The sequence below is a fragment of the Berghia stephanieae genome, chromosome 2, assembly GCF_034508935.2.
Source record: "Berghia stephanieae isolate SIO BIC M18660-M18661 chromosome 2, UCSD_Bste_1.3, whole genome shotgun sequence".
NCBI lineage: Eukaryota > Metazoa > Mollusca > Gastropoda > Nudibranchia > Aeolidiidae > Berghia > Berghia stephanieae.
Genome location: NC_088361.1, coordinates 3509653 through 3522152, shown reverse-complemented (window position 1 = coordinate 3522152; position 12500 = coordinate 3509653). Strand labels below are relative to the sequence as shown.

The window sequence follows — 12500 nt, the reverse complement described above, 5'->3', positions numbered from 1 at the left end:
ATTATCTAAGTTGTTTACAGTTAGTTTTGGCTTGAATTAAATAATATCATGCACAGAAAACCGTTCAGTTTTGACAACTTGAAGGGCAAATATTGTTATGACTTCTATCCCGCAGAAGATTCTCGTGAAATCAGTTGATGCAGTTCCCGTTCGTCCTGAGAAGCCGGTTCCCATATCGTGTTTTAAAATAAACTCCATGCAATACACATTCTTCTCCTGTTAATTAATTATAGGAATTGTGATTCAGAAATAAATTACAGACATTTATCTTAGATATGGAGTTACTTTTCAATCAATATAGAAGGCTGATCTCGTGATGGGACGTATCCTTACAACTTTCTTGCGTCCGGTGCGCTTGGAGGTGGTTTGAATCGAGAATCTTTGCGACAAATTGTGAAACACAATCTTCATCTCAAGCCATATAAAGTACAAATGCATCAACGTCTTTTGGATTGTGATGCCAAAAAATATCGAAACGGGCCAGTGGTTCATGGAAAAAATATACCGTGATAAAAATAAATTCATTGAAAACATTTCGTTTAGTGACAAATCTCTTTTAACACGAACGGACACATTGACCAAATAAAAAATACTTTTTGAAGATCATCACCCCCACATAAAGTATACGAGAAAAGACATTAAGACCTAAAAAAATAGCTGCATGGGCTGCATTCAGTTTTCACGGAATCATCGGACAATTTTTCTTTCTGACGACGAGGGAAATTATGTAAATAACAAATAGCAAACGTTATTTGGAAATTCTCAACGCTGGGACAATGATTGGGGATTGAAAAATGAGAAAACCAAAGTTTCCAAGAAGATGGAACAGTTCCTGGTTCCTCGAATTCAGTGCATACATTATAGTCAGCAGATCACTTTGGTCAATAGAATATAACCATGTGACAAGCCATCCATGAAGACGCATTTGAGACTTAAGTCCTTGAGATTTCCATCTGCGGGGGTATTTGAAGGATAGATTGTGCGGGACGGCACGAATGACTTTGAAAAACAAATTTCCTCCAACGTGAAGAGAATTCCAGTTGAACAGTTCAAAGCGTGATAGAAAATTTTATTTTGCGCGTGAAATTGTGCATTGGTCAAACAGGACGACACCACGAAGTCCCTAACACGTTGAGTATTTTGAAGTAAAATATTAATACAATGAATGTGAGTGTTGGCTTTCTATTGTATTAAAAATGATATTTAAAAAATAAATTCATCTGTTTTTATTTTATTGAAATCTCTCAGGATTCCATGTTTTCATTGTCACCTGGTATGTTCTCTTTTTTGGGTTCTGCCTCTGTCGTTTGCCTCTAATTTATGTTCTCAATAATTCCGAGGCTTTTGGGATGCCGAAAAGTATAAAAATGCTCCTAAAAGCCAAAACAAGCAAAACATATGTTGGAGAGATTAGATTGAGGATGGGGGAGCGGGAGAAGTAGAATATATTTTGGTGTAGTCCTGAGGGAAATAAACACCAGAAAACTGTGTGGTAGTGATGGTTAAAAACTGATTGGTGCTTCTTGTATAAATGATCCCTATCAATCAACGCTTGCATGATTCCCCGATTGCCTCCTGGGATACACTGACCTCGGCTTGAAAAAAAAATCAATGGATTTAACAAGTGATACATCTGCGTTTTGTTCTGTCCGAACCTTATTCACTGTGACCCATCGCCTCACAACGGTATTATGTATGGATGATTTAGATTCAAATATCTGAATTTATAGTCAAAAGTATCAGTGTTTATGTTTAATAGGGGACAATAAATATTATTGCTCAAACTGATTGTTATCAATTTTTGAGGCGATTGGCCACCAGGTGCTTGTCATTGTTGTAGTTGGCTCTCAACAAAAACAAGAAATAGAAATAGAAGAAGCTGAAGGATTAAAATACAATAAACAAAAATAAGAATTTTGATAATGAATAAAAGAAACATTCACTGCAGTAAATGATTTGAGATATAACTTTCTTCAGCCAACACTAAAATCAACAAAAACAATTGTGACCATCCAATATTGCAAGAGTGCAAGATAGAAAATGATTCAGCAAAGCGAGTGGAGCAGGCATTTATATTGATAATAGCAAGAAATGAAGTGATTTGGAAAGTGCCAGAAGACAATAGAGAATAAAAACTTCGCGGCGACGGGAGCTCGTACCCACGATCTTTCTGTTTCGACAACATTGCCTGGCCGCCAGAGGGTAGGTAGCTCTACAGTGGAAGCCATCCACCACTCAAAAAAAAGTGGTACCGAGTATCTTGTCTATCTTGAACCGCTCTCTCCACTTCTGAAGTCATAGGTTCAACACACAAACACCGCAAAATGTGTTAGCCAGCATTTAAGCTTACTAGCCTTTTCTCAAGAGAACCATAGAACATAAGACGATTGAGACATTGAGTAAGTTCCGATACTGGGGGTGAATATTAATTCAGAAAAGTGAGTGGAGCAGGGACTTATGTTGATAATTATGAAATGGAGTAGGAAAGTGCCAGAAGACAAAAGAGAATAAAAACTTCGCGGTGATGGGGGCTCGAACCCACGATTTTACTATTACGACAACTCCGCTAGGCCGCGAGAGGGTAGCTCTACAGTCGAAGACATCCACCACTCAATAAAAAGGGGTCTATCTTGAATCAACATAAGTGCCTGCTCCACTCACCCTCTCCGGGTTCGAGTTCGAATTGTTTTGAGAGCAGGTGTGTCGTGTTGTGTCATTTGGCCGCTTGTAATATATATATATATATGAGGTCCCGGGTTTGAGAGTTTTCGCCAAGATGAGGGTCTATAGTGTGTAGTGCTGTTGAACGGCTGCATCCATTACTACCTCTGTGTTATTCTCTATTATTTGCAGATTTTTATTCGTGAATTCAAACTATTGGACTATAATTTTTATACAGTTGTGATTTTTAGTGTTCAGTGCACCCTGTGATGATAACATTTTATGTATTTAGTCGATTTTTTATTAAATAAATGGATTTTATTCTTCAAGAGGCCGATTTTATCCCTGATTTCTACGTACCGCCATACCTCATTCAACACGCTATTGTTATTGAATCTATCTTTAAATGTTGTCACCAGCACTTGAAATGCCAGCGGCGATTCAATACGACCATACCTTCTTGCTGTCCCTAAACAAATATTACAACTTACCAGCTGCCCCCACTTGTTATTTTTCGATTATATTATTATGAACTATTATCATCACATGTGGTAAAGAATCAAAACATGAGGAATGAACCGTTTAAGGAAAGGATAGACAGAAATAGAAATGGAAGGAAGACAAGACGGGGGAAAAGTGGTGGAAGAAAGAAAAGGAAAAGGATAAAAGTTGTCATGAATGGATTCATCGTTTCTTCACACCGTCATTCCAACACAAGGCCATTGAACGAAAACATTCCTTGCTACCTATACAAATAAACAACTCATCGTCTAACAACAATTATCATAATCATAAATGTCTTAAAGTTGGTTTGATCAACGCAAGGTCCGTTACTTAATTGAAAATATTATCATTGAGAAGGATTTGGATATTTTTATTATCACGGAAAGTTGGCTTAAAAACAATGACAGTAAACTGATTCCACGAGGATATAGTTTTATAGCACAGCATCGAAAAACCGGTCGAGGAGGAGGGATTTTTGTTATTCATAAAGAATCCGTTAAACTACAGGTGAGCAAGACGCAATCTAATTACAAAACTTTCGAATCTCTAGATATGACATTAACATCAGACAGGAATGAGAAGTACCATATTGTTATAATTTATAGACCTCCTCCATATACAAGGAATAAACTCACACATAATCAATTCTATGGCGAAATCGATACGCTCGCGTTAGAAACTAGCACAACCAGTGGTGAAATTCTTATACTGGGCGATTTCAATGTTCATATGGACGATCTAACGGATGCAAAAATTTTGAAGTTAAAGGACATTTTAGATAGTCACAATTTAAGACAATATGTAAAGGACGGAACTCACAAGGCGGGACACATCTTAAACTTAGTAATTTCCAGGAAAGATAAAATAATTGATAACGTTGACGTTTTGGATCGCACAATTTCAGATCATAACCTGATTGCTTTAAATCTAAAAATCGAATGCAAAACAACCGTCAAGAAAACGATCACATACCGGGAAAAAAAATCACTAAATAAAGAAACATTTCGAGAAACCATCAAGTCTTTGGATTTACTCGCCTCTGTTAAGAGTTGTGATAATGTTCACGATATGGTAAACACATATAATAATTCATTGAAAACTGTGTTCGATGAGCTGTACCCATTGGTTACTGTCACACGGTCTGAGCACGAGTGTGCACGGTTCGGACCCAGACGGCGACACTTATATAAAAAAAAAAAAGGGGGGGGGGTGAGGCTGACTGCCAAAGATTCACAAATTATGAACACAACAAGTCCGAGATTTAAGTGTATATGATATGAAGTGTTTATTAATTAATGTAATGAGCTGGATATAAATGAAATGTATATGATTGAATATAGCAGATGAATCAAGATGGTATGGTGGATGGTGATAATGATGATGATGTTGATGTAATGAATGTTATCAAGATGACGCTTCTAAGTAGAATTATGATATTGATAATATAGTCAGTGATAAAAGGATAAATGTCAAAATAATATTGATGAAACTAATGATTGACAGATATGATGAGTTGGTGATAGAAGTGAATGATGTGAATATAAAGCTAAATGATATTATATGAATAATGATAGAAAAACATGATTATTTAGTTTGTATGACCTCAGGGTCCTCAACTTATCTCCGTCTGTGTGAAGATGATATTCTACGTGCTGTAGTTGCCTGTGTGTTATTCCAAGTGTGGGTTATTGATGAGCTAAATGTCCAGATGAATGACACACAGTACCAATGTATTAGGTTCCAGACAATGTCTAATGCAGTTATCAACCAATGGATTGTTCTTCAAATCATGTATAGGTCACAGTAAGTTATTAGGTCTATTTTGTAACAGGTTTCAGTTCGTGTTTTTGTTCATTAAGTAATATGTTTCACTTCTTGTTACTAAAGGTTATACGTTATAGTCAATGTTCATTGAGGTTACAATGAGTCACATAAAGGTGACTTGATGGTCAGGTAAAGTCACAAAAAGGTTAAAGAAAGGCCAGGTCTCTAGATTTGGGAAAGAAAATGAAAACAATGATAATCAATTCATTAAAATATCAACACCGACATAAAACTCAGTATAAAACCGGATAAGTAACACATCGCAAAATAGCACTGGAAACTCGGGTATCACTATTATGATAAACAATCAAATAAATCAGAAATGCCGATAATCACAACAGAACACAATATTTCAATAGATTACAAATAACACTGAAATCTCACCAACAGAGCACTACTCAAAAGAAATCAAACAACATTAATTTCTGTTTGGTAATACTGTCTCACAACAGAGACAGGAGTTAGAAGCCGTGATAGAACGTTACTATGGACTTTCACAACAGAAAGTACAAAACGTCCTTCTCCACCACGGACTTACAGCAGAACTGAAGATGAAATTAAAAGTCGCTATCTTTACCGGTCATTCGCATGAATCATGGAAAAACTCGAGGCAAAATGGGGGTGGGTGTTGTAATTTAATGTTCTTCTCCCCCTAAACATGTTTACCCCTAAATGAATACAAAGCGCGTACGATGGATGGATCGTCACGAAGTCAACCATGGTCTATGGAGACAATGGCCATTCGCAGCTCCGATAACGTCAGGGATTAAATTGGGGATGTCGAAGATCAGACTCTAAGACACGACGGAAATGCTACACCCTCACGTTTTAGAGTGACAAAAGAAATAAATCAAGATAAGGTTGGATGTCCTGAGTCGTGCATACCACAGGTACTTCCCTACAGCGCCATAAACGCAAAGGCATTTCCTTACAGCCCCCCACTTAAGACAAAATCTTGGATTTTGTCTAAAAGACCAGGAAATGCCTGAGCAATGTCTTCAGCAGCTTAAGCTAGCCTGGCTGAATAGTCCGGACCATGGTTCTTGGTTCCCTTGTCTGATGCCGGCATGATCGTCCCCACGAGGTCGACAGCAACACGCGGAAATGGAGTCTCAATTAAGGGCATCTCCTGGTTGGGAACTTTCTGGGTTTTACCTTTTGGTGCGCACCTTTGACATACATCGCATGAACGACAGAATTTGCGCACGTCAGTCCAAATGCTCGGCCAATAAAACGCTTCTAGAATGCGTTCTGTTGTCTTCTTGGCCGCCAAGTGTCCAACAAAGACACCCTCATGCGCTAGTCGCATGACTGTGATGCGCAGTCCCTTCGGTAGCACCACCTGTTTCGTTGGATTTCCATGGTGTACCTTGGGCGAAGTGTAGTGGCGGTACAGGATTCCGTCCTCGTATGCATACCACTGTTTACTTTTCTTGTTGGTGATTTTCTTCTCACCGCTGCTTGCAAATTCTCTTGCTTTAGCTATTGATGTGTCAGCTTCTTGTTGAGCCTTTAAATATGCAGGCGTGACGTCAATTTTCGGGGCAGGTAACGTCACTAACTTCTTCGTCTTCTTGTGCTTTGAGCCTCGTGTCTCGACTGCTCGCACAGAACGTTTGTTACACATACCAGGACATTTCGCCCCTGGTATGTTTCCAAGGATGACGTCAAATAGTGGGTGTTCCATTTCCACCGCACTGACTTCACCTTTAAAATATGGACAGTCAATGGTGACGTCCACCGTCGTGGTCCCTCTAGCAGAGCCGTCAGCAAGTAGGACCGGGACTTTCCGTGTTCCCCTGCTACTGCCGTCAACTAGGCCCTTCTTGACCACCACACAACTGCATCCGCTGTCCCGGAGTACAGTCACCGGTCGGCCGTTCAGTAAGCCGTTGGCTACCGGCATATTCTTGTCTCGTCCCTCGTGGCCCAGGCATAAGGCCGACGTTACTGGGAGTGTGCAGCCGCACATTAGTTGCATGTGCCCATGGCTGCATTGTTTTGAATCTTCGTTAGTGTAGTTAGGTGCTGACATTGAGGCGACCTGTGGAGGTTGTAGCCTCTTCTCATCAAACTGCCTCTTTCGGCAGTCTATCGAAGTGTGCCCCCGTTTCTTGCAGTAGTCACATATACTGACCGTTACTGCGGCCAGTCCGGGTTTTGTTCTACAATCTCTGGCAATATGTCCCGCTCTCTTGCATATGTGACATGTGACTGGACCGTTCCTAGGCGGTCCGCTTAATTCTCTCTGGTTGAGATTCTCTGGCCTTACTTGATTCGAGTCCATCTCTTGCTTTGTTCTGATTTGTGCTGATCTCGTGAAGGCACCTGCTGAGCCGTGAGCATCTATAAATTGGCTGATCAGTTCCACGACTGATCTCACATTTGTGGGCTTTCTTTCTTTGACAAACACGAGGAGCTCTCGCCCACAAATGTCCGTCAACTGCTCCTTAATAATGAAATATGCACCGGCATCTTCTTTGTTCTTTCCTGCCATTTCCACCCACTTACTGAAGTAACTGCTAATCCGATTACTAAACTGCTCAATGCTTTCTCCCGACTCCGGTCTTGACTTGCGAAATTTTTCGCGAAATCCATCTTCCGTTAAATTATATCTCTTGAGGAGGCTTGCCTTCAGGATAGAGTAGTCGTTGGCCTCATCGTCGGATAGGCGACTGTATACTTCCAAGGTGTTGCCAGTAAGGAGAGCGCTGAGATGGGTGGCCCAATCTTCCTCCTCCCATCCATTTACTCGCGCATACCTTTCGAATCTTTGAAGATAGTCGTGGAGATTATCATTGGCAGCATGAAAAGGTGGTAATTTTGGTAGTCTAATGGTTTTCACATGACTAGTACTTTCCGCCTGACCTCCGATTGCTCCCTCTTCCCTGCCTTCATTTTTTCCTCTGCTGCAATTCCAATCGCAAAGTTATCAGTGCTGTCTCTTCTCGCAACCTTTCCGTCTCTAATTTAACCCTCTCTCTTTCAATTTCGATATCTCTTTCCGCCCTTGACCTCTCTGCCTCAAATTCTCTCTGTTTTCTGTCGTCTTCTTCTCGCAACCTTTCCATCTCTAATTTAACCCTCTCTCTTTCAATTTCCATATCTCTTTCCGCCCTTGCTTTCTCTGCCTCAAGTTCTCTCTGTTTTCTGTCGTCTTCTTCTCGCAACCTTCCCGTCTCTAATTTAACCCTCTCTCTTTCAATTTCGATATCTCTTTCCGCCCTTGCTCTCTCTGCATCAAGTTCTCTCTGTTTTCTGTCGTCTTCTTCTCGCAACCTTTCCGTCTCTAATTTAACCCTCTCTCTTTCAATTTCCATATCTCTTTCCGCCCTTGCCCTCTCTGCATCAAGTTCTCTCTGTTTTCTGTCGTCTTCATCTTTGATAGTCTTCTCTATCCAGTCTTTCAAATCTATTCCGGAGAGACCCAAAGATGATCCAATCTTAGCTAACTTTTCAATGCTAGTACTCATGTATGGAACTGGAATGTCGGCAGAGACGGCAGTAAACTAAAATATAATACAATGAAAAATCAAAGAGGAAACGTAGACAGCCAATGGCGTCGCTATAGGGAAGAGCAAAAGAATAACTTTGATAAGGTTGAATAATCACCGAGACTGTGGATGACAATGAAATGAGGAGAGTTGTTTAGAGCGATTAAAGTGGATTATCTATATAATAGATAGAAACAGGAGGAGGAGGGGGGGTGTAACAAGATTCATGTAACCTGTGTTATCGACTGAAACACTATATCTGAATGAAGAGGAACTAGGTTCAAAACTGTTCGTCCTTAAAAACAGCTCGTGGCTAAGTGCTAGCTAGATATAACTGGAATTATACAATTACTCTTGGTGTGTATAGATGTGTGTCTCAAAACTTATCAATTCACAATATGCAAAAACAATGGCAATCAGATATCCTACCCGGCAGCTCCACCAAATTATGTCACACGGTCTGAGCACGAGTGTGCACGGTTCGGACCCAGACGGCGACACTTATATAAAAAAAAATAAAAAGGGGGGGGGGGTGAGGCTGACTGCCAAAGATTCACAAATTATGAACACAACAAGTCCGAGATTTAAGTGTATATGATATGAAGTGTTTATTAATTAATGTAATGAGCTGGATATAAATGAAATGTATATGATTGAATATAGCAGATGAATCAAGATGGTATGGTGGATGATGATAATGATGATGATGTTGATGTAATGAATGTTATCAAGAGGACGCTTCTAAGTAGAATTATGATATTGATAATATAGTCAGTGATAAAAGGATAAATGTCAAAATAAAATTGATGAAACTAATGATTGACAGATATGATGAGTTGGTGATAGAAGTGAATGATGTGAATATAAAGCTAAATGATATTATATGAATAATGATAGAAAAACATGATTATTTAGTTTGTATGACCTCAGGGTCCTCAACTTATCTCCGTCTGTGTGAAGATGATATTCTACGTGCTGTGGTTGCCTGTGTGTTATTCCAAGTGTGGGTTATTGATGAGCTAAATGTCCAGATGAATGACACACAGTACCAATGTATTAGGTTCCAGACAATGTCTAATGCAGTTATCAACCAATGGATTGTTCTTCAAATCATGTATAGGTCACAGTAAGTTATTAGGTCTATTTTGTAAAGGTTTCAGTTCTTGTTTTTGTTCATTAAGTAATATGTTTCACTTCTTGTTACTAAAGGTTATACGTTATAGTCAATGTTCATTGAGGTTACAATGAGTCACATAAAGGTGACTTGATGGTCAGGTAAAGTCACAAAAAGGTTAAAGAAAGGCCAGGTCTCTAGATTTGGGGAAAAAAATGAAAACAATGATAATCAATTCATTAAAATATCAACACCGACATAAAACTCAGTATAAAACCGGATAAGTAACACATCGCAAAATAGCACTGGAAACTCGGGTATCACTATTATGATAAACAATCAAATAAATCAGAAATGCCGATAATCACAACAGAACACAATATTTCAATAGATTACAAATAACACTGAAATCTCACCAACAGAGCACTACTCAAAAGAAATCAAACAACATTAATTTCTGTTTGGTAATACTGTCTCACAACAGAGACAGGAGTTAGAAGCCGTGATAGAACGTTACTATGGACTTTCACAACAGAAAGTACAAAACGTCCTTCTCCACCACGGACTTACAGCAGAACTGAAGATGAAATTAAAAGTCGCTATCTTTACCGGTCATTCGCATGAATCATGGAAAAAACTCGAGGCAAAATGGGGGTGGGTGTTGTAATTTAATGTTCTTCTCCCCCTAAACATGTTTACCCCTAAATGAATACAAAGCGCGTACGATGGATGGATCGTCACGAAGTCAACCATGGTCTATGGAGACAATGGCCATTCGCAGCTCCGATAACGTCAGGGATTAAATTGGGGATGTCGAAGATCAGACTCTAAGACACGACGGAAATGCTACACCCTCACGTTTTAGAGTGACAAAAGAAATAAATCAAGATAAGGTTGGATGTCCTGAGTCGTGCATACCACAGGTACTTCCCTACAGCGCCATAAACGCAAAGGCATTTCCTTACAGTCACGAAAGAAATTACTCTTCGACCAAACACCGAGTGGGATTGCAACGAGTTACAAACACTAAAACATCAACTCAGGTGTGCCGAACGGATTTGGCGTCGATCCAAATTAGAAATTCATAATCAAATCTATTTAGGACTAAAACATCAACGGAACAAATTAATTCTATCATGTAAAAAACATACATTCAAAACAAGATAACAAGTGCCAAACGAAACTCACGTGAACTGTTCGCCACCCTGAACCAACTGATGAAGGATCACTCTTCAAATAATTTCGAGGACCCTATTGCTACCGCAAATAGTTTCTCTCTACACTTTAGAGATAAAATATCAGGTATTCGGAATAAGTTGGACAAAGAAGAGACAACGATAGCACAAGTAACTGAAACTAATGCACTTCCAGGCGGAGCAGCATTCGACGAATTTGCACCCGCCACTGAAACAGAAGTACTGTCTGCGCTGAGACAATACTCCAAAACAACCAGCCCAATAGATCCCATTCCTTCATGGCTTGTTCTTGCTAGTGCTAATATTTTGGTTCCCGTTCTTACTCATATTGCAAATGCGAGTTTGTTTATCGGTGAGGTATCTAATAATCTTAAACATGCTATTGTCACTCCCATATTAAAGAAATCTAGCCTTGAAAAAGAAGACCCAAATAATTATCGACCAGTCTCGAATCTCACCCTCATGTCTAAACTAATTGAGAAAATTGTTGCTTTCAGGCTTAACACGTTTTTGAATTAACACAATTTGTTCTCTAAATTTCAGTCTGCTTATCGCCCCTTTCACAGCACTGAAACTGCTCTTATTAAAATCCACAATGATATCGTAAATCATTTATGTCGGAAAAATGATGATGTTATTATCATACTACTCGGCCTTAGTGCTGCTTTTGATACAATAGACCACACTCTTTTAACTGACAGACTTAAGACACTATACGGATTTGGGGGTACTGTGCTTGACTGGTTTTCTTCTTACCTCTCTGACAGAATTCAATCAGTGTCTGTAAATCGACATGGCTTCTCTTCTCCTTGTCCCCTATCTTTTGGTGTACCACAGGGTTCAGTTCTGGGACCCTCTTTATTCACCCTCTATATAAGACCATTAGGTGACATCATCTCAAAATATTTTATTAAGTACCATTTTTACGCAGACGACACCTAATTACTGTTTCCCATTAATATCGACATCATCTCATGTTATAACGGATATAGAAAATTGTATCTCTGAGATTAGTGACTGGATGTGTTGCATTAAACTCAGGTTAAATGAAAACGAAACAGAGGTGTTGCAAATTACAAGACGGGGCCTCGTGGACCTTTTCACACTTAACCTGAATCTTTCTGATTGTGTAATTCCCATCACTAAAGAACCTGTGAGAAACTTAGGAGTTTTATTTGATACCAAATTAAACATGTCTGCCCATGTTAGATCCTGCAATCTTTATCTTAGATCTATTGGAGCTATTAGAAGGCTTCTTGATATTGATACTACTAAACTTCTTGTGGTCTCTTTGATTCTTACCCGCCCTGATTATTGCAATAGCTTGCTCTATGGTTGTGATAATAATGTCATTAATCGACACCAAAGGATACAGAACAAAGCAGCTCGATTGGTAACGTTATCTAAAAAGCGCGAGCATATCACTCTGATTTTGGAAGACCTACACTGGCTACCTGTAAAGTTTAGAATTGAATTTAAAATACTCACCCATATTTTCTATTGCTTAAACAATTCTGCTCCTGTTTACCTTCATGAACTTATCCACCTTTATGAACCCAGTCAAAATTTAAGATCTGCTAATTTAAATATCCTAAGGGAACCCCCAAAATCGTTAGTTTTTCATGAGAAATCCTTTGACCACCATGCCCCCCCCCCCCCCCGATTGTCGAACTCCATCAATATTAAGACTAAAAATAGTGAAAATCC

The 12500-nt window shown here is 39.2% G+C and overlaps 2 protein-coding genes across 5 annotated transcripts in view; one reads left to right on the top strand and one right to left on the bottom strand.

Moving 5' to 3' along the window:
• The window catches only part of LOC144964179 (adenylate cyclase type 1-like), a 258709-nt gene that overhangs the window by 168779 nt on the left and 77430 nt on the right, over positions 1-12500 (top strand). The window lies entirely within an intron of this gene.
• Positions 4426-8462, bottom strand: LOC144966638 (uncharacterized). The gene is made up of 2 exons (XM_078903398.1): positions 7945-8462; positions 4426-7898 (listed from the first exon to the last, which is right to left on the bottom strand). Exons 1-2 carry the CDS (start codon positions 8460-8462, stop codon positions 5996-5998), a joined length of 2421 nt encoding a protein of 806 aa, XP_078759524.1. The 3' UTR covers positions 4426-5995.